This window comes from Schistocerca piceifrons, chromosome 6 (genome assembly GCF_021461385.2).
Source record: "Schistocerca piceifrons isolate TAMUIC-IGC-003096 chromosome 6, iqSchPice1.1, whole genome shotgun sequence".
Lineage (NCBI taxonomy): Eukaryota > Metazoa > Arthropoda > Insecta > Orthoptera > Acrididae > Schistocerca > Schistocerca piceifrons.
In genome coordinates this window covers 331,222,091-331,244,958 of record NC_060143.1, presented here as the reverse complement: position 1 = coordinate 331,244,958, position 22,868 = coordinate 331,222,091, and the positions used below count along the sequence as shown (strand labels likewise).

Here is a 22,868-nt window from a genome sequence, read left to right as displayed (position 1 = left end):
TGTGGATCATGGCTTGCTTATTTGTAAGTCTCCAAAAATACTGGAAAATGTCTTGACAGCACTGGGATTAACGTTTGAAATTACAGTAGGCAATGGAAAATACTTCTGTGGATTGCAATTTGAACAAAGCCCCTCTACATCAATTGTTTACTTCAGAAATTCAACATGGATGATTCAAAACTGAACTCAACTCCTTTTGATGTTGGAACCATGTTGCACAGTGGTAACTCTCCTGCAAACCAACATGAGTTAAAGGAGATGGGAAGCAAACTTCATCAGCAGGCAGTCAGCAGCTTAATGTTTGCGGCAACTGTCTCATGGCCAGACATCATGTTCACTGTGAGCATGGTGAGTAGGTTTCTACATAATCAGGGTCTCGATCATTGGCATGCTGTTAAAAGGATTATGAAGTACCTACAGGGGACCTGAGACTTGACAATAAGGTTCAAAGCTGATTCTACTGGACTGGTGGTCTACCCAGATGCAGACTTTGCTGGTAACTGTGACACTTGTCGGTTAATGACAGGTTATGTGAGCTTGTTAGCAGGTGGACCTGTGACATGGTGTTCATGTCAGTAGAAATGTTTAAGCAGATCAACAACAGAGGCTGAATACATAGCAGCTTAAGATGCTACTACTGAAGTTGCTTGGTTGTGTGATTTTCTCAGTGAACTTGGTTTTCAGTTAGACAAACTAACAACACTCCACGTTGACAATCAAATTGCTAGTTGCCTAATTAAAATCACAACCATACCAAGCACACTGACATTAAATACCATTATATTCGTGAACATGTTGAAAATAATGAGATTGAAATTTATTATGTTTATTCTGATAAAAACTTGGCAAACTTATTCACAAAACCTTTAACTAGAGAAAAATTCATATCAAACAGAAAAGCTCTGTCAATGATCTCAAAATAGACACAATCTAATATGAATGAAGCATATCCCCTACAATATTTTACATGCAATAACTTGGTTTGTCATTGACTGTTCTTTGCAATTGTTTACAACTAAGTTACTCATATGTAGATGACAGTGTTGTTCAAGGAAGCCATAACATGAAAACTGAACAAGTCAAACTGACTTTACAAAATAAATAAAATAAAAGATTTGGTAAAGTTGAGGTTGTTCTTGAGAATCAAGAGAGATAAGAGGGAGAATGGAATAATTTTGAGGCTGAAAACTTAGAAAAACCTGTTGAAGAGGTTTGACACAAACTAACACAGCCAATTAACACTTAAGGAATAGAAGCTCAGGATGATAAGAAACTGCATGACAAAGTGTCTCACAGAGAATTAATAGGATGTTTTCTTAATGTAACTCAAACAACACAACCTGCATTAAGTTATGCTGTTAATTATTTCAGTCATTATCAATGTGCTCCAAAGGAATCGCATTGGGGATGTTTAAAGAGAATACTACATTATATAAAAGGCACAGTAAATTATGGGATACATTGTAAGAATGGGGGGAACAGTGAAACTGTAGTAGTTTATGTTGATGCTAATTGGAACAATAGGTCAGACAGAAAATCAACATCAAGTTATGCTATAAAAGTGTTGGTAATACTGTAAGTTGGGGAACTAAAAACCAATGTACTGTATCACTCTATTCTACAGAAGCAGAATTTGTATCTTTTGCAACTTCGTGTTGTAGAATATTTTTGATTTGATGATGTCAAATTTCTGACATATTTCATTTTCATTTCATTTCATTTATTATCATCCTTTTCATCATTTACATGATATAGGAATTGTCATAATACTGTCCAGAATATGCACAGTAGAATATTACAAATTTCTATCAAACACAAAAAATTAACTTTATGTTGAAAATTAAAATATTGAATTAAAACACATAAAATTAACATTGTATAATATGTAGAAAATTAAAACACTGAATTAATGTGTTGCTCTTTTACATGTTCTTTTAACGTGTACTGTAAGTGATGGATTTATATATATTTAGTACATTTTGGAAAACATATATTAGACATAATTTAGAGTTAAAGGAGTATATATGAGACATAGAACTAACAGTGAGAACAACATGATATTGATAATATGACTATCAGTTAGTGATTTAAGGATTCAAAATATTCCTCTATGCTATAAAAACATTTATTTATCATAAACTTTTTTAATTATGACTTAAATTTTCCTTCATCTTCTGTTCCCCTGATGTAGAGTGGCAGAGCATTATAAAGCTTTATTCCATAGTGGCTCACATGTTTTTGGGTTTTTGTTTTTCTTGTTCTTTCTACATGCAGATTCTTACAGATACGTGAATTGTAGTCATAAAGATCTGAATTTACACGTAAACTACTCAAGTGTTTTCTTGTATGCAGTATGCTTTTTAATATGTACAAAGATGGTACTGCAAGTATGTTTAGCTGCTTGAACAAAGGCTTGAAGTGTGTTTAAGTATGAGTTTGTTAGAGATTTCTATTTAAAAAGGAATATAGAGATTAAGTACCAGTACAGTACTGTAGATGATCAGTTAGCTGACATTTTTACGTAATTGTTGTGCAAACTAAAATTTCAAAAATTCTCACAATGACTGGGAATGTGTAAAGTTGCAGATTAACATTGTATAGAACTGAGGTAGGGTGAAGGAACTGCAATTCTATATTTTGTTATTTTTGATTTGTTTGCTACTTATCCATTTTTGGTAATGAACGTCTTTGGCTTGATCTATACAATGAGTGCATACACACATGTTATCGTAAAGTGTATGTAATGTATTGTTCTTTCTTAACTAATGTTACTTGCTTGAATTCATGCTCTGCTACAAGTTTTCTCAACAAATGTTCACATGTTCTTGAAAGTACAAATCTTACGTATTAATTATTTTCAAAACTCAGTACCATAGTTTTGTAGCACAGGTTTTTCTGCTTACAAAAATGTCTACTTTCACTAGAATAACTTATTAGTTTGTTAATTATTCAATTTGGAAAATTTGACATTCTATAAACTTCTTAATGGGCTTCGTAAATACCCAATTTAGTAGAAATAATTTTCATAAAATACTATCTACAATTTCGCCTTTTTCTGGTTATAGAATATTTTCTTGTTATACATCTAATAATTAAATATATGATTTTTCATTTTGTAATTTTGTGTCCTCTAGTTCTGCTGTCTTTTATCTTATTATTAAAAATGTAGCACTGATTTTGATTTTTAATCTAATGTTCATCTACTAGTAGGTGAGTAGGACAATGACTGAGTGAGTTCATGCTCAGTTATTGAAATGTTAACTTCAGTGTCAGTCACTGCCCAACACTCAGATTATAATTAATTCAGTGTCACTATCTGATAACATTATGCAAAGGATAGACTGCTACTTACCATACAGTGGAGATGTTGAGTCACAGATAGGCGCAACAAAAAGACCGTCAAACAACAACAGCTTTTGGCCAAAAAGGCCTTCATCAGAAGTACACAATATACACACAAACAAATGCTCAGGCAAATGCAACTCACTCTCTCTCTCACACACACACACACAAACACACACACACACACACACACACACACACACACACACACACACACATGCACACACCCATACACACAAACATACACACATCACTACTGCCAGCCTGCAGTCAGCTACTAAAGTGTAAACTTCACTTTATATGTCAGTCAGTGTTCTGTATTCGAATGATAAAATGTCTCTACGTTGCCATCAGCCTGTCAACGGCATTAATCCAAAATGTAAACTGAGCAGTTGGTTCGTATTCAGTAATCAAACTTTAACTACTGTGCATAAATATTGTGAATCTGTGTATTAAGTGACCAGTAGTAAACTGTGACCTATGGAGCCTATGGATACAACTGCCCACCTGGTTTATATGCTGAAACCATTGATTTTGACAAAGCTAACCATTAGACAGTGAGACAGATTGTAAATAAACAAAAAGAAATTGAATATTGAGTACTGCAGCAAGGTTTACATTATTTGACATAAGTCCATAAGATACTTCCACAATGGGAAGAAAATCCACTCCAAGTTCCAGAGCAGTTACAAAGTGCAGAATACCAGGCAAGTAAAGTTACAACCTCCAGTTCACTGATGACTCCTTAGAAAATTGTATTTACATAATGCATGCCCTCACCCCTGGATAACTCAGATACCTGAATTAGAAAGTAACTAATAGCTCGAGGTATATATATGATTTTATGTTTGTATCAATCTGCTGACAGAAAGGTTCAAAAATACCAACCCCCTCTACCTCCCCTCCTCCCCAAAGAAATGTTATATTAACTTCCTACCTCAGTTTCTAATTATTAGAGCCAACTGACAAAAGCCAAAGTAGTCAAACACTCAGGAAATGAGTAAAGGAGAGCAGATGCAGGAATCCTGAATCACCATCCTGGTTGTTTGCCATTGTCTTCCTCCAACCTGTTATGAAGTGTCGCATGTATATCTGTGTCATGTGGATGGTTATGATACATACTTGTACAGTGTAGTGTTGATTGTTATGGATTATGGGAAGGGAGTTAATGAAACCTGTGCCAGCAAACTGGCCTCTCCTCTCAAATAGCGACAAGAGGAGTGCCATGTCAGATGCCCTTACTTCACAAAACACTGCAGACAAGTTTGGAATTTAATGCAGGCCATCAGAAACCTTATGCCACTACCTCTTCTCCCATTTTCAGCTAAATGCTGGCAGTGAAATGTTCCACCGTGTGGATTTGAACCTTTTTATCTCTGAGTAGAGTGCAACTCCACAGATGTATATTAGCGAGCTCAGCTATGAAGGCAGCATCAGTTGATTGACTCTAGCATTAAAAGTATGAAGAAAAATGGTAAGATTATTACAATATTGCAAAGCAAACTCCATATTGCTTGTTACTAAGGAACTTGTGAGCATGTTCAGTAAGGAATTTGCTCACTTGTGGTTGCCATACCCATACTGTGTATGCAAGTATTGGGAAGACAACAACAATGCCTCTATCACTTGAACTATGTTCAACCACCAATCACTTCATTAATCTAGATCATTAATCTAGATATAAAGCAGTTTGCTATTGCAATACGCTGATGGTTTGGCAAGACCTTCCTGGACTAGACATTCCCTCTCCACCATACCTGGTGCCTTATTCCTACAAACAGTCAATTTTCCTTGCACACTTGCTGACCAGCCACAACCCTTCATCATTTAATACCACTCACGCCTGAAACAACTGAATCACATTCTGTGATAGGGTTTCATTGTAATCACACCCCAAAATTGGAATTATGACTTACACACTGTTTCCCACCCTTTCAAAATGGTCTGCTGCTGCCCATTCAACTTTGTCCTTATCTATCCCATTCTGGCTCTCAAACTAGTCCTACTGCATGGGATCCTATGGAAGGCTCAAACACAAGACCTGCCCAAAATATCTGCCTACCACTTACTCCAGCCGCACTGTCACTTAAAATCTCAAATCATGTAAGAGGTGAAGCCACATTTAAAACTATGCACACCCATTTACCAACTTAACTGCAACCATTGTATAGTAATGTCTATGGTCTTGACTACAAACCAACTATTCTGTCAGATAAACAGCCACTGACAAACTGTGGCCACAAGTCAGCTGAACAACACAGTTACAGATACTACTAATAAGCACAATTTGATTGGCTTAAACAGTTGCATTACAACTGAAACCATCTAAATCTTCACATAAAACCAGTATCCTGAACTGCACTTTTTTATTCATGCATTCTTAGCCTCATTCTCTATTAGTTCCTTCTTTCTAACAGCCTCTGCATTTTGTCATGTTTTCATCCCATTAATTAATATTGAAAGTTTTACACTCCTCCTGTTGCTTTTCCAGTGCACTCTAAATCATTCATGACTTGTTTCCTAATATGTTTCTCTGACTCTGGGTTCTTCACAATATTCTCAGGTTTGCTCCTAGAAGGACCCATCTCCCCTCCATGAAAAGATTTCAATCTTATATCCTGTATGTGTGCACATATTCCACACCATCACAATGTTTCTGAACAGCCTCCCATACTGTTCTCCCCTATGATAATCTGACAACTCCTTCATACCGCATCACTGACCCCAGCTAGCTTCTATGCATTATATATGGACAAACATGAGTCACTTATGTGTAGACGTATACTTCATAATTATATTTGGCATTATATGAAAAAAGTACAGTCTCTAAATGTCTTTAAAAAATGTAAGGAATAATGATTGCAAGTACACAAATTTATATGTCTGACACATTCTATTAAATGAAGCTGAAAATTTATTTAATTAATAAGGAGAGGCAGGTTTTAAGAAGTCTCATCATGCTTACCAGATGTGTCCATTGAATCTATCATGTCTCTGAACTCAAGGACATCTTTTAGCAGACTTTGCTGTTCACCATGACGTGGTAGAAGCTGCACAATTTGCACACTTACATCCAGGAAGTCCAGATTTGCCTGAATTGATTCATGACTGTTGTCCATGCTGAAAAACCATCAAAACAGCAACTTGCATTTTATGTGCTAGGAAAGCCAACTGTTGAGCCAACTATTGCACCTTTGCTGGCAAAATGGACATGGATAGTCCAACAATAAAGGTTCATCTTACAAACTCTGCTAAATTCAAATTGAAACCTGTGATACATCCTCTGTACCTGACTATTCCTGTGTCTCTAATGAGTGAACATTGTAATTTATTACTGATCCACTTTATGTGGTTTGGTGCTTTTGGTGGCTGAGACTTCCCTTGGCCATTAAAAGAGGCTGAAAACTATCAATGACAAAAAGAATAGTTCCAATCATGTAGCTTACACAGTTTTTAACATTGGAAATCATCACTTTAACTTTCACTTGTGACGTATTTGTGAGCGATGGTCAGTTCAAGTTTCACAATTCTCTTTTATATGCAGGTAAGGGAAAACCTACATAATGCACTTTGCTACAGCTAAAGCTATCAAGTTTCTGTGCAGTAAATATATTCTTGATGCAATAATCAACAATAGTTCAGTGTGGCAAATGAAAATCAACTTAGGTTTCACACTTACACTTTTTCATGTTGGGCAAAATTATACAAAGTTGCACAGTGAAAATAATGTGGCACTAATTAATACTGTTTCTACCAGAGCGACTGAGGCAGACTTTGCTATACACATCAACATAGTTATTACATCTGTAATTTCTGGTCACAGCCTCTTTCAACATAAGTGTTATACATTTTGTATCTGAAGCCAGACTCTAACACAAATTGAAATAATGAAGTTACATCATAGTCTGCTGGTTTCAGGCCAGTGATTTTGAGGTTAGGTGTAAGAACATGTTCTGATTTCTGAAACTATTTAATGTTTTGAAAATTGGGTAAGTAAACATTTTGCTATTTTTTGGATTATAGGACTTAACTGTTATGCTGTTTATGGAAAATATTGAAGGTTAGTAAATTATAAAAGTATACAGAACATTATTATGCTTCTGAGTTAGAAATACCCAGCTTGCAAGTACGGGACCCATCTTGAAAATAAAGTATTTAAATTATATATTAATAAAAAATCTTAATTAGTGTCTAACTTAATAAGAGAGAGGGGTGGTCTGATCTAGACAACATATAGCAAGAAAAGTAGAGTGTTAAAATTCAGAATCTTGTAAGCATGAATGCAAAAAAGGCAGTTCAAAACTATGAGGTTCTCAACTTTCAATGTTAGTTATCTTGGAAGTTAATTAGCTTCAAGTATGTTTTCAAAAAGAATGAAATATCTACTTTTGAATGAATGGTAACAGCATTTAGTATTCTATTAGATCAGTGTGTTTCCCCATTATTTACTATAGTCAAAATTTCAAGTAGTCATTGTTGTGACTCGCCAATCTTTCAAAGTGCCGCCGCGCAGTTATGCACGTCCTCTACATGTGGCGCTGTCTGCCAGTCATGCAGCAGCTGCGCCACCTAAGCGGCCAGCCAGCCAGCGGCTGCTAGACTTGGACTCAGTGCTGATTTGACTGTTACTGTGTACACATGCCTTACTTGTCTGCTTGATCTGTGACTTACATGTATTGTGTCGTCTTCGAAATATATGTGTTCAACTTGATGTTATAACAATTACCGGAGAGGTAGTGAATTTTTCTTTTTCATTGTTGACCCAGGGGTTTCCATGGCTACTTTAGAGCAACTATTGCAAGGTCTCATTGAACAGCAAATGCTTCTCACATCGGGGATTCGTGATTTCATCGCGGCATCCAATGTGGGGCGTCTCTCGTCGTTGTCTATACCTCCTTTTCCTCCTTGAGACGAGATGGCGGAAGACTGGTCTGATTATGAAAAACGTCTTTGACAGCACTTCTTGGCATTTCATGTCACAGACGTACAAACATGTAAGTCTCTGTTCCTTTCATGGATTTCACCTCAAATGTATCGGTTGTTGTTGCAATTGGCTCCTTTGAAAGATCCTGCGTCTTTGTCCTTAGCTGAAATGTGCTCACTTCCGTCCATATATTTTCAAAAGCATACGCATGTGGTAGCCTCTCGTGTTGCCTTTTATCGTTGTCAAAAACAACCGCATCAATCATATCGCGCTTGGGCTGCTGAATTTCATGGCCTCAGTCAAAACTGTCAATTTGTTACTGACGTTCTCAAAGAATCCTATGCTGATTAGAAGTTAGGCAATGTGCCCTTCAGTTGGCAAATCTGACTCTCGATGAAGTCCTATTCATCACACAGTCTTTTGAAATTTCTCACACCGCTGGAGCACAAATAGAGGCATGGGGTGACGTCGGGGAAATACAACCGCTGTGCGCTGTTGACGACGCATGCGGCGTGTCCCCGCCGGCCGATGTGGCCGCAGTACGCTCCCAAGCACAGCCTCGGCCTAACTGTAAACAAACCTCTAAGAAACTGCAGCAAAACCCACGGCAACTTCCTTCATGTCCGTGGTGTTTTACAAAACATTTACGGGAGGATTGTCCCCAATGTTGGGCCGTGTGTCACAATTGCAACAAGAAGGGCCATGTGTCATCCATTTGCAAATCTGACTGCATACCTGATGTTCATGAACGTGACGCTGATTCTGCTTCTGCATTGTCTGTCAATGGTACTTCTTCCCTTTCAGGGAAGTTATTCCTCACTGTCCAAATACTTGGTCAGGATGTTCACATACAGGTGGATACTGGTTCTGCTGACACTATAATCAACTCTCAGACGTATCTTCAGTTGGGGTCTCCAACCCTGTCACCTGTCACTAGGCAGTTACAAACGTACAATAAACAGAAGATTTCTCTCTTGGGACAATTTGATGCTGAGGTACCTTACAAATCCTTCGTTCGCACTGTTCCCGTATTTGTGGTCGACCATAGTAATGCGGAGAATCTTTTTGGTTTCGATGCCTATCGTGTTTTTGGGTTCTCCATAGATGACTCTGTCAATATCGTCTCTGATGCTATTCCTTATGCCCAATCGGATTCCTTGTCGATGACATTTTTGTCCCTTTTTTCTCCTGGGTTAGGCTGTGCAAATGGCTTTAAGCTCATATCACGCTCAAACCCACTGCTCAGCCTAAGTTTTTTCGGGCTCGGCCCATTCCTGTGGCCCTTCCTGATTGGGTAAAATGGGAGCTGGATCATCTCACTGCTTCAGGGATCTTGCTTCCTGTCACTTCCAGTGAGTGGTCCTCTCCTGTCATTGTGTTGCTAAGCCCAATGGTGATATTCATCTCTGTGGCGATTTCAAAGCCACTGTAAATGCTCAATGCCTCATCGACACTTACCCTATGCCCTGACCTGAAGAACTTGCTGGAGACCAGTATTTTTCTAAACTTGACCTGTCAGAAGCTTATCATCAACTTCCTCTCGACACTGCTTCCCGGCAGTTTCTGGTCCTTAACACGCCTTTCGGCCTCTATCAATACCTACGATTGCCATTCGGGGTTGCCAGTGCCCCTGCTCTCTTTCAGCAATTTTTGGAACAATTATTGCTCCCTGTCCCTGGGTGTATAAATTACATGGACGACATTGTTGTCACTGGCTCCACCACTGAAGAACATCTTCAGAATCTCCGCACTCTTTTTCATGTCTTACAGATGGCCGGTCTTAAGTGTAATCTTCAGAAATCAACATTTTTTCAGGCATCTATAACGTCCTTGGGGTTTCAACTGTCTCGGGATGGTATTCGTCCGCTTCAGCAAACTGTTGCTGCGATCGATGCCCTTCCTCGCTTTACATCTGTAAAGGAACTGCAGGCCTTGTTGGGGAAAATAGCCTAGTATCACATGTTTTTACCGTCTGCGGCTTTGGTGGCTCAGCTGTTGCATTGCCTGTTGCATAAAAATGTGCCCTTTCACTGGTCCGCATCATGCGATGCGGCTTTCCAGAAATTGAAGACTATGCTGAAACAGGCCCCGTGCCTGGCTAATTATTGACCTGGTCAACATCTTGTTCTTGCCACAGACACCTCTCAATATGGGGTCAGTACAGTCCTTGCGCACTGTTTTTCTGACGGTTCTGAACAACCCATTGCTTATGCCTCCAAAACGCTCACAGATGCCCAACGAAAATATTCTCAAATTGAAAAAGAAGCTTTGGCCATCATTTATGCTCTTCATAAGTTTGGTGGTTTTCTCTATGGATCCAAATTTCATCTTGTTATGGATCACAAACCACTTGTTTCCTTGTTTCATTCATCAACGCCACTTCCGACAAGGCCACACACCACCTCCAGTGTTGGGCTCTTTACCTGTCTCGTTTCAATTATGAGATACATTTCCGGCCAATGGCTCAACATGTGAATGCTGATGCACTGTCTCGCCTTCCCATGGGTCCTGATCTGGCATTCGATAGGGACAAACTTTTGTGTTTCCACCTGGATGTTGCCGAGCAGGGGGTTGTGGACAGGTTCCCCATCACCGGGGACTGGCTGGCGGCTGCTACGGGTTCTGACCCTACCCTCTCCTGGGTTTTACACTGTATTCAGAAGGGTTGGCCAGATCGTCCGTCCGCTAAGACTCCTGATCTGTTGCGGAACTACTACACTTAGCGCTACCACCTTACGGCTAGGGATGGTGTTATCCTCCTTTCTACTGACAGTGCTTCGCCGCATGTTGTGGTACCTGCATCTTCGCGTGCTTCGGTCTTGCGCCTCCTTCACCAAGGGCACTGGGGTGTCTCTTGCACAAAATCTCTGGTGCGCTGTCATGTATACTGGCCCAGCATCAACTCTGAAATCACACACATGGCCACTGCCTGTGGCCCTTGCGCGTCACAGGCTGACACCCCGAACTCATCTTTGTCACCGTGGCCTTTGCCTGAGAAGCCCTGGGAGCGTATTCATGCTGACTTCACGGGACCTTTTTTAGTTACTTATTGGCCACTCGTAATTGACACCTACTCTAACTTTCCTTTAATTGTCCTTTGCACGTCGCCTACCACCGTGGCAACCACATATTCTCTAGCTTGCATTTTCTCTTTGGAAGGCCTTCCCTCTACTCTTGTTACTGATAATGGTCCACAATTTGCCTCTTCCGAATTTGTGGATTTTTGTGCCCATCACAGTGTCATGCATGTCACGGCCCCTCTGTTCCATCCACAGTCAAACGGTGAGGCTGAACTACTGGTCCGCACATTTAAGGCTCAGATAGGAAACTCCTGACTTCTTATGCTGCTGATGATATGCTTCTCCAATTTCAGCTTTTTACCGTTTCACCCCCATGGGCGACCACAGCCCAGCTGAGCTCTGACATGGCTGACAGCCCCGCATGCTACTTCATCTTCTGTGGCCTTCCATCTCAACGCCGTGGGTGCCTTCACTTGGCCAGTTCACCACTGGTGACCTTGTATGGGTACGGGGATATGGCAGGCGGCCAAAATGGAGTCCTGGCCACATCTTACAACACCGTGGCCAACGCCTGTATGAAATCCAGACGGACACGGGTGTTGCAGTGCATCATTCGTACCAGCTTCGGCCTCGTGTGCTGACAACGCCTGTTCCGAATGCTGCTACACCACCTTCGGCTCTACCTGATGTTCGGGATCTTGGCATCTCTCATTACTCACAACGCAGCCCTCTCACCATTATCTCGGTGCCAGCACAAGAATGGACGCCACCAGGAGACATGCCCATGCAGGAACCGGATTACCATCATCTGTCGAAGCAACTCTACTCGCCTCCTTCTCCTTCAGACGCCAACACATCACCCATGTCTCCTGTTATGACAACCAGACTTGTGCAATGGGCAGATTGGTGGACAAGGCCCCCGCAGATTCGACACCTACATCTCCTGTCATCTCGACCCGTTATCATCGGGGACACTTCTGTCCATACGGGAAGCCTCCTCCTCGAGACTTTATGGCCAGTCAAACAACACCTATGGACGTTAGCAATCTACACACCACCTCCATCAAGACCAGTGCAAAAAATTCAAAGGCGGGAAAAATATTGTGACTCGCCGATCTTTCAAAGTGCCTCTGCGCAGTTACGCGTGTCCTCTACATGCGGAATTATCTGCCAGTCATGCAGCACCCGCGCCACCTAAGCGGCCAGCCAGCCAGCGGCCGCTAGACTTGGACTCAGTGCTGATATGGCTGTTACCATGTACACATGTCTTACTTGTCTACTTGATCTGTGACTTACATGTATTGTGTTGTCTTTGAAATATATGTGTTCAACTTGATGTTATAACAGTCATGTCTTTCAATTAACTGAACTTCAAGTGAAACTAATTGGATCAGGAAGATAAATATACCTAACTGAATTACAGTTTTAAATGGAATTTTGGGTAAACAGAAATTTTACATACTCAAGTACAATTTAAATATTATTTGTATAGCTGCATTAGATACAGAGTGAGAAAACAAAAACATTTTAGTAATTCATGGGTGCAGGAAACATAGCAGATGGAGGAGCTTCCAACTTGCTATGTTTCTGGCTCTTCTGGTAGCATACACTTCAATGTAGATTGGTTTTATGTTACATACACAAATTCAGAAATGATTATGTTGATTTATATGAAAGTTCTGTGAGTACAATCAATCAGAAACTAATAATGAAAAACTAAGAAATAATATATTATTAGCTTGTACCAGTTCAAATAAAATTATTTTTACCATGATGAAGCAAATGTTTATGTTTAACTTGTAGCAATGCACCTAAATTGCATGTAAAATATGGTGAAGCAGGAACACAATTGAAGTTGCGTACATAAAAATTATCACAACAAACACCTAGGAGAATTTGAGGTAAATGAATGGAAAAAAAGAAAAGTTGACTTAAGTAAAAATTTCAATTGCAAAAGCAAGACATAGTGCAAATCTTAAAGAGAGACAGAAGCAAGAAGGAATGGGACAATATATTGCATGCTCACTTGGACTTGCGTATGTTTAATTCCTTCTTTACTGCTGCTGACACTTCTGCTGTTCCTTGGTTTAGTCCCTTGCCTTCATCTGTGGGAGACTGCTGCTTTAGGAGAGATAGCATGGGCTCAACTACTGCCAGAGCAGCCTCAAACTGCCCAGACTGAAGTAATGAGAGAAACAACCCACTTACTTCCCTGGGAAAAAAATTGTTACTGGAACATTTCATATTACAAAACAAAGATCAACTAGTTTGCAGTTTAATATTACTTCAAAGCTGTCTGAGCTAATATGAACTCATAATTGGATATTTGTTTTATCACTTGCAGATGAATAGCTTAATGTTTATGTGGAACTGCAATTTTCTCGATTTTCTCTACCAAATACTAGAACAAATGGAAAATATTCGTACTAGAAATAATATTTCAGGTTTATAAAGGATTAAAGCAAATAGAAAAAATTAAGTGACTGTCCACAGCAGCGGTTTCAGAACATTGTTAAGTTTTCATTTATTTATTTTTTAATTTGTTTCCTTTTAATTTATTTACTTTCCTCAAACATTAATTATGCAATAGAAATATGGGTTATATCAACTTAAGGTAATTTAAACAGGCTATTGGTTTGGCAGAAAATAGCGACGAGAATCATCCATGGGGCTAGACTTGAAGTTCATCTTCAAAAACAGGTATTTTAATTGTATTTTTAGAGTAGTTTTACTGGTTGGAAAATTAAAGCCAATCATAAACACTAGTCTACACTAACATAACACAAGAACCAAAGAGAAATACCATCGTAATAGACACAGGACAACACTATGTGAGAAGAGTTCAAAATGCATGGGAATGAGATGAACGAATACACTGCACCATACCACTGTAAGTCTTACACTGAATCTGGAAATTTACCTAAAAACCTACTTAACAGTCCTTTTTTGTTTACATCACTGATAGGAACTGTTATTTCATGCAGAATAGAAAATCATGTCAGTAAAATGTCCTGCTTAATACTAAATAATGTGTTTCTTTTTATTTGTTTTTACTATGACATACTGAATGTAGGGCAATATTTCCTTCCTCTTACTGTATCTTAATTTACTTGTATGGAAGAAATGAGCTGTGAAAGAATATTCATGTAAATTATAAACAGTCTTAACAGTATTATGAAAAGGACAGATTACTAATCACAGTGATGAAGACATGCTGAGTTGCAGACAGGCAGGATAAAAAGACTGTTACAAATCTGAGTTTATGGCCATAGCCTTCTTCAGAAAGGAAAACACATACATAATCACACAAGCAAGCACACCTCACACACAAATGACCACCATTTTTGGCCAGAATCCTGGCCAAAGATAGTGGTCATGTGCACGTGAGGTGTGCTTCCTTGTGTGAATGTGTGTGTGTTTTCCTTTCTGAAGAAGGCTTTGGCCAGTGTGTCATCTTTATGCTGAGTAGCAATATATCCTTTTCATAATATTGTTGATATTCCAACCTGGACCTTCCATTATTTAAAAACAATCTTACAATCATGACTTTTTTTGCTATGCAATACTTTTTGATATGAAATCAAGCATTATAATTACTATTATTAAGTAGAAACATATGTGGTAGCATCTTTTACTTGTTTAGAATCCTGCCAATCTTCGAGATACCACTCCAAATGTGGGGAAACGGATTAGTGTTTTTGCACCTCTCTCTGCTGCTCTTTCCCTGCAATGGTAAAGCTCAAATGATACACTAAGATGATTATTGAGTAACCTCTGTGGTAATGAAACATTTGTAGTTGCCTTCACTCCTCCTGAAAATGTTGCAGATGCTAAACAGCTTGGCCACTTTAATATCTGAAGGTGATTTAGATCCCCACATAGCCTGAGCACTGACAGAGAGTACACATCAGAGATACTCAGGCTCCAGGCAACAGCCAAATTTTCACGCCCCTGTGGGGTGCAACCACTGTGGCAATCCTGCGAGGTGGCACCACCCTCTGAGTGCTTGCTCATATACCACAGTCTGCTGATTGCTGCCAGTCTCTCGCTAGTCACTGAAGCCTGGCATCTGGGTAGAATAATATTTTATTAATGTTTTGTGAATTGGACTTTCCCTTGGGTTGTGGCATGTGCTTAGATGACTTCGCTACTTTCTGGACATGTATTACTTACTATCCAATGACTGTTAGTCATCATCAGAACCCTCTGTTTCGTTCTTCCAGTTGTCTTGTTACCACCAGTGCGGAAAATCATAAACTGTGTTTATACTGATACAGAGTGGGGCATAAAATTTGTGACATGATCTTTTTCCCAATGAAACTATTCCAGTGTGGCATGGATCCTGAGTTTATCAAGCTGTGGGAGCAGCAGTTGCAACTGCAGCAAAAACAATGGCAACAACAACAGCTGCAGCACCAACAGCAATGGTAACAGCAAGACAGGCAGTGGAAACTCCACCAGCAACAGCAGACACAGCTGTTACAGCTTATGCAAAACTAACAGGAGCCAGAAACTGAGTTTGGCTTGCCTACTCCTCTGCCATTCAGTTGTTTCAATGACGCAATGTGAGTCGGGAGATCCAGTTATGTCGTTTTGTTCTTCACTGTAAGGCAAGGCAAATAACTGACCTGGGGATCAGTGAGTGTGTAATGTCTCTTGCAGCAGTCTCTCCGCAGTATTTTCAGAAATTTTATAAATTATATAACTCAGTACATATCTCGAAATATCTCTTCTTATCTTACCAATTCCTAAACTTTAATATACGATGATTATCAATGCAAAGTAGTTTCAAGCCCTATTATTCCTTGGAGCATCCATTTACTCCATGGAATAGCTTCTCTGCTATCTATGTTTCCTCTTATGAAAAAAGAATGACGGAGATCTTGTCGATTAGCCGTGAAAGAAGGAAGATGTATATGTACGTATTGTTGAACTAGTCACCATCTTGATGAGATTCTGTATGAGAAGGAATTTAATACATGAATTAAACTAAAGTAAGTGTGTTTGCATATTATTTAACTGATTATTATTGACAGTGTCTGTTTACTACGCTGTGTTGCACGAGATCAGTGGGGAACGTCTGATTTACACTGGACGAACCTGCCGTTTTGTATGCTCAAGATATCCAGCTTATTACTTTCAATAAATAGGCTAACATGGTTTTACCAGCAGATCTCTGGTCTTCCCCATGTGATCACCAAAAGTTAATAATTATTACAAATGTTTTTAGGAGATCGACTGACAATTTTCATCGCGCCGAGACTTCGAAATTGCTACATTGCCTTATGGAATTTAAGTTAAGCTCAATTTAATCAGGATAGAACAGTATTGAACTGTGTGAATGTGATAAGCCTGCTTTGTGAATGAAAATTCCCTTAATATACGCACGTTTTTTTACTATCCTGATCAGTGAAGCTAAATCAGGCCAGTGTGAGAGAGGTTTTTAAATTTTTACATCCCACAAAAATATTAAAAGTGCTTTTCCTGTCTTCTACTAGTAAACTGTATGAAGGGGTGCAAAAAGTATACCCACACTTGGATTCTAGGAGTTTGACTTTTTCTGATGTTTGCTGATTGACTATTACAACCACCAAACACGCATTGTTGTGGCTAGGTTCAGGTTTAACCTACGTGTTAAGCATAATAAACAATTCTATGCAGCATGGGCTGATTATTTACAAGGCTTGGCACATAAATGTGACTTTTCCCATAAAGAGTGTGACGCATCATATGTAGACTCCTTAACTGGTGACATTACTATGTGTTTCGCTTCAGATCAAGCTACTAAAGTGAAAGTTTTGGAGGTGCCTGACCCCACCTTGAGTAATGTGTTACCAATTGCCAAAGTTAACAGAGTAACTGTGTCAGCAAAGTTCTGATTCATGAGTCCTTGGGTTTTGAGAATGTTAGTAGTCTTAGTCGCCATTCTACTTCATGATCACTGATGCCAGTTAACATCATCATCCAATATACCATTTGTCTTGTTGTCTGGCAACAAGAAATGTAGTAGACAGTGCATTAGTTAGTGATTTCTTTCCCTCATTGTTGGCATATCCACACAAATGGAAACACTTTCATCACTGATGGCATGCCCCAACCTAGCAGAGGCTTATTCAGCATTTCCCTCCCTGCAGTTGTCAAGAAACTGCAACAAAATCCATGCCATCAAACTGTGTTCAGATTGTCAGAGTGTGGCCCACAGCATCAACACTGTCACTCCTCTTTCCATGATGTCATCTATTTTGCTTGCCACAAACTGGGGCACCTCGTGACCGTCTGCCTCAGTTGGGGTGTGCCAACAATTGCAGCCATCAGCACAGTGCATACTATTTTGCAGATGCACAAGGCAGCAGACTACGAGATGCAGCTTCTCATGTTGCAACTGTTCATTCATAGGACGATGGCAGGTTTCCTGTTGGACACAGGTGCAGTAATGTCTCTGATTAATGAGGAAATGTATCACTGCATTGGCTCCCTGCAGTAACAGTCCCCTCACCGCAAAGTAGTGATATGCAATGGCCAGTCAATCCTGTTGTGGGGTCAGATCATCATCCAAGCAAAGTATAAAAACGTTGCTCAGCAACTAACTGTGCTTGTAGTCAACTCTTGGATGCTTTTTCACTTTTTGGTTTTCAAGTGCAGGACCAGGTTAATTTGGTTTCACCTGAAATCATATTCATGGAACTTGATGCATTGTGTGCACAATATAAGCAACCTACACAAGGCTGTGCAATGGGGTTCCAGACCCACATTTCCTAAAACCAATCGGCAGAGCCTAAGTTTTGTAGTGCTTGTCTGGCACCTTTCACCATGCATGAGAAAGTTAAAGCAGAAACAGGTAGCTTGCAAAGTGTGTGGGTGTTCTACCACCAGTATTGTCTAGCCAGTAGGCTACATCCATGTTTTTAGCGTGGCAGCCTAATGGATCACTCTGCTTTTGTGGTGATTTTAAATCTACTGATAAGGCTCAAGCAAATGTTCTTTTGTATCCATTTCCATGGCAGGAGAAACTGTTGGCTAAATTACATGGAGGTTAGTATTTTTCAAAAATAGATCTCACTGACACCTACTTTCAATTATCTGTAGAAGATCAGATGAAAGTTTTTAGTGCTTAATATGCCATTCAGCATGTTATGATAACAGGTTGCCATTCATGACTTCAAGTGCTCCTATGATACTTCAGAGATACCTTGAGGAGCTCATCCAAGGTAACACCCACTGTGTTAATTAATTAAATGCTTTGATGGTTGCTGGGGTCACACAGGAGCAGCACCTGTCTACATATGTCGTTTGAGTGTCTCCAAGCCAATGATCTGCGCTGTCACCTCAACAAAATGTAGTTTTTTGTGTCAAGAGTCATGTACTTGGGTCATATATTAAGTCGAGAAGGGCTTGCCCCGACAAAGGCTCGTGTGGCTGCAATCACTGAAATACCAGTTCCTAAGAACCTCAAAGAACTACAGCCTTTCCCTGTCAAAGTAAATTATTGTGTCAAGTTTACAGCAAATGTGGCCCACATTTACCACCCATTTAATCAACTGCATAAAAAAAGGTGTTAAATTGGTGTGGTCAGATGCATGCCAAAAGGCTTTCATGCAACTTAAAAAGTGAAACTTCCTGGCAGATTAAAACTGTGTGCCAGACCAAGACTCTAACTTGGGACCTTTTTTTTTTTCTTTTTTTTTTTCGTTTTGTTCATTGTTGATCGTTGTGTCTGGCCATTGCGGACGTCACAATGACATCTGTTCAAGTTAGTTTGTTGATCCTTCCACTCAGTTTTTTTATTACAGAGGCCAAACGGCTCTCTGACCGAACATGCTGAGCTACCGTGCCGGCAGGACCTTGCCTTTCGCGGGCAAGTGCTCTACCAACTGAACTACCCAAGCACGACTCACGCCCTGTCCTCACAGCTTTACTTCTGCCAGTATCTCGTCCCCTACCTTCCAAACTTTACAGAAGCTCTCCTGCGAACCTTGCAGAACTAGCACTCCTGAAAGAAAGGATACTGTGGAGACATGGCTTAGCCACAGCCTGGGGGATGTTTCCCGAGTTTGAGTCTCGGTCCGGCACAGTTTTAATCTGCCAGGAAGTTTAATATCAGCACACACTGCACTGCAGAGTGAAAATCTCATTCTGGGAACTTAAAAAGTGCCCTAGATTGGCCCCTTGTTCAGCTATGTTCCATGCTGCGCACGTTTGATGCTTGCCACCAATGAATCGGATTGCAGAGTGGTTGCCGTGCTGCCCCACATATACTCCGATGGCACAAAACAGACCATTGCATTTGCATCTAAAACATCAGATGTGGTGCAGAGGAATCATTCACAGGTTGAGAAGGAGGTGTTGGCTATCACATATGGTGTACAGATGTTTTACATTTTCCTGTATTGTGCAAAGTTTCACTTGATCACCAATCACAAGCCGTTTATTTTGTTGATTGTCCCTCATTTGAAACTTCCTCATAAAATAGAGCAGCAGTTGCAATAGTGTGCATTGTTAGTCAGGAATTATACTTCAGAGATTCATCATCAATCTACCACACAGCACTCCAATGTGGATGCACTTTCCCAGGTGCTGTGTGGCCCAGATGACGAATTTGAGAGGCATCAGTTGATGTGTTTTGCCTTAGACACAAACCAGTGGCCCATCCTTGATAGATTTCTGATTATGACACATGAAGTAGCTGCAGATATGGCATTTGATCTACTTCTCTGCAGGGTGTTGTCTAGTGTATGGCAGGGTGACAAGGGCATTTGCCTGACAATGGCCTTCGAGGGTGCGCCTATTTTTCCCTATGATATAGGCTTAAAATAACTGAGGGGGTCATTTTTCTGGTTACGGATGATACTGAATGCCAGATGGTAAATGCCCCCACTCTCCAGCCCTACATATTGCAGATCCTCCAGGCTGCACAGTGGGGAATGTGCAGAATGAAGGCAATTGCGTAACATCATGTGTATTGGCCTGGGGTTGATGCCATCATTGAACCTACTGTCTGGAACTGCCTTGGCTGCACCCACAAATAGTCTGCCCTTGCACAGTGGTACCACCACTGGCCATGGCCTGACCATCCCCAGCAAAGGGTACATGTTGATTTCAGTGATCCATTCTGGGGATTGATATGGTTGCTTGTTGTTGATGCCCTCTCTAACTTTACATATGTCACACAGATAGCTACAACTACTACAGCAGCTGTTATACACACCCTGTCCATCATATTTGCAGTTGAGGGGACCCCTTACACTCTGGTTTCTGAAAGCAGCCCTCAGTCCATGGCCTTGGTGTATCAGGATTTTTGTCGGCACAATCACATTGAGCACCTGAGCACTACTCCTTTCCGTTCCATGTCCAATTTGGAAGCTGAGCAGATGATAATGATCTTCAAGATGCAGATGTCCAAAATAATGATGACAGATGATTCTGGAGCACACTGACCAGCTTCCTCACCTTGTAACAGTCTACCCCTGTCAATGGTCACAGCCCAGTGTATATTTTACACAGGTGCAGAATCCACACCTTGTTAGACATCCTGTGCCCAATTCCACAGGACCACCACCCTCAGGCACAGCCATATTACTGCATGAGTACCATCATCTGAGCTCATACTTTCAGCTAGAATGGTGAGTGGACCCAAGGCATTAGCAGTGGTAATAGGGGAAGGCAGATGTTTGAGGTTGAGGCTAGCCAGAGCAGCTGATCTGGCACCAGAATCACTTTTGTCCATGCCTTGATGTATGCCCCCTCCCCCCCCCCCTCCCCCCATTTCCCATCACCACCAGCTGAGTGTGCTGTCCACATCCACCCCAGGGACCGGCCAGCCCACCAGCCTGTCACTTATTAATATAACCACTGTAGTTACTCCCCCTATGCCACTTATGGCTCTCACCTTGCCGTCAGTGGCATCCTTCCCTCACCATCAGTTGTGATTCAACATCAGCCTGTGGTGCCGATGGAGAGCAACTCCTTTGTCCCAGCTCCATTACTTGTGGTGCTCTCTCCTTCACAGGCTGGCCCAAGCTGTGCTCCAGACTCCATCAATCACCCAGGACTCTCACAGAGTGCTGCATCCCAGCCCCCCCCCCCCCCCCCCCCCCGATCACAACAGGAGCTTCTGTGGGTGCCTTTGACAGGCTTTTTCTGCATCCATCTCTCCCCTTCCTTGGCAAAGACAGCAGTGGCCAGGTCACTTTCAGCTCTATGTGCCAATTAAGTGGGGGAGGGCTTGGTATCTGAAGGTGATTCACATTCTCCACCTAGTCTGAGTATTGATACAGAGAACATTTCTAAGATACTCGGTCTCCAGCAACAGCCATGGCTCACACCCACATGAGACGCAACCATTGCGGCAAGCATGTGAGGTGGTACCACCCTCTTACAAGTGTTTACCAATATACCACAGTCCAGCAATTGTGGCCAGTCTCTCACTAGTCACTGTAGCCCAGCCACTAGACAGTACAATATTTTATCTTATCTGTTTAATGTTTTGCGCACTGGATTTTCCACTGGACTGTGGTATGTACTTAGATGACTCAGCTACCCTCTGGATTTGTGTTGGTTATAAATTCACCTAGGGACCTCTGGTGTCAGTCACCATTGGACCTGCCTGTTTTATCCTGCCAGGCTCCTTGTTACAACCACTGTGATTAATCATAAACTGTGTTTCTGCTTATGCAGAGTAGCAGAGAAAAGGTTCTGTTTGTAATTGTCCTCAGTACTCAGCTGTGTTGAGATTAATAATAGTTACAGCTGTTGATGAACTTGGTGATGCAAGAATTCATCTTTTTTCTGTATTCTACAACATTTGAATAGGGTAACTGAATATTTGCCCAACTACCACGGTGAAATGATTTTAGAATGGAGTTAATTAACACAATACAGAAATATGTGTAACAAACAGATAATGAAGATATTTCATACTTACACACACACACACACACACACACACACACACACACATAGTGTATCCTGTACTGATGTTAGTCTTTTCTTTTTGGTTCCACTCACAAATGAAATGAAGGAGATATTATTGTCTATATGATTCCGCACCAAACCTGGTTTATCTTCTCTTGTCTATGAAGACCTTAAATGGGATGTATGTTGGAGGAAATAGAATTGTTCTGCAGTCTATTGCAAATGCCAGTTCTCTAAGCTTCCTGAATAGTCTTTTGTGAAAAGAATGTCTTCTTCCCTTCAGCTATTCCAATTTGAGTTCACAGAGCATTTCCGTAACACTTGTGCAGATCAATATCAAATCTAGCAGCATTCCTCTCAATTTTTTCAATGTTTTCCTTTAATCTGACCTGAGGGAGATCCCAAACATTCTAGCAATACTCAAGAATGGGTTGCACAATTGTTCTGTACACTGTCTCCTTTATAAATGAGCTGCACTCTCCTAGAATTCTCCCAATAAACAAAAATTGACCATTTGCTGAATTAATTTCCTACAGCTGAACATACATGCTCATTCCATTTCATGTTACCTCACAACATTATGCCAAGATATTTAATTAAGATGACTAAAACTTTCGAAATTACAGGATTGTTTTTCCTACTCATCTTTCTTAACTTGCATTTTTTCATAT

The 22,868-nt window shown here is 40.5% G+C and overlaps 1 protein-coding gene across 1 annotated transcript in view; it reads right to left on the bottom strand.

Moving 5' to 3' along the window:
• LOC124802759 overlaps positions 1 to 22,868 on the bottom strand; it is a 428,511-nt gene that overhangs the window by 166,203 nt on the left and 239,440 nt on the right. Inside the window, exons 20-21 of the mRNA XM_047263751.1 lie at positions 13,313 to 13,498; positions 6,308 to 6,462 (exon numbers count right to left, since the gene is read on the bottom strand). Of these exons, the coding sequence (XP_047119707.1) occupies positions 6,308 to 6,462; positions 13,313 to 13,498 (341 nt within the window). The remainder of the gene's footprint in view (positions 1 to 6,307; positions 6,463 to 13,312; positions 13,499 to 22,868) is intronic.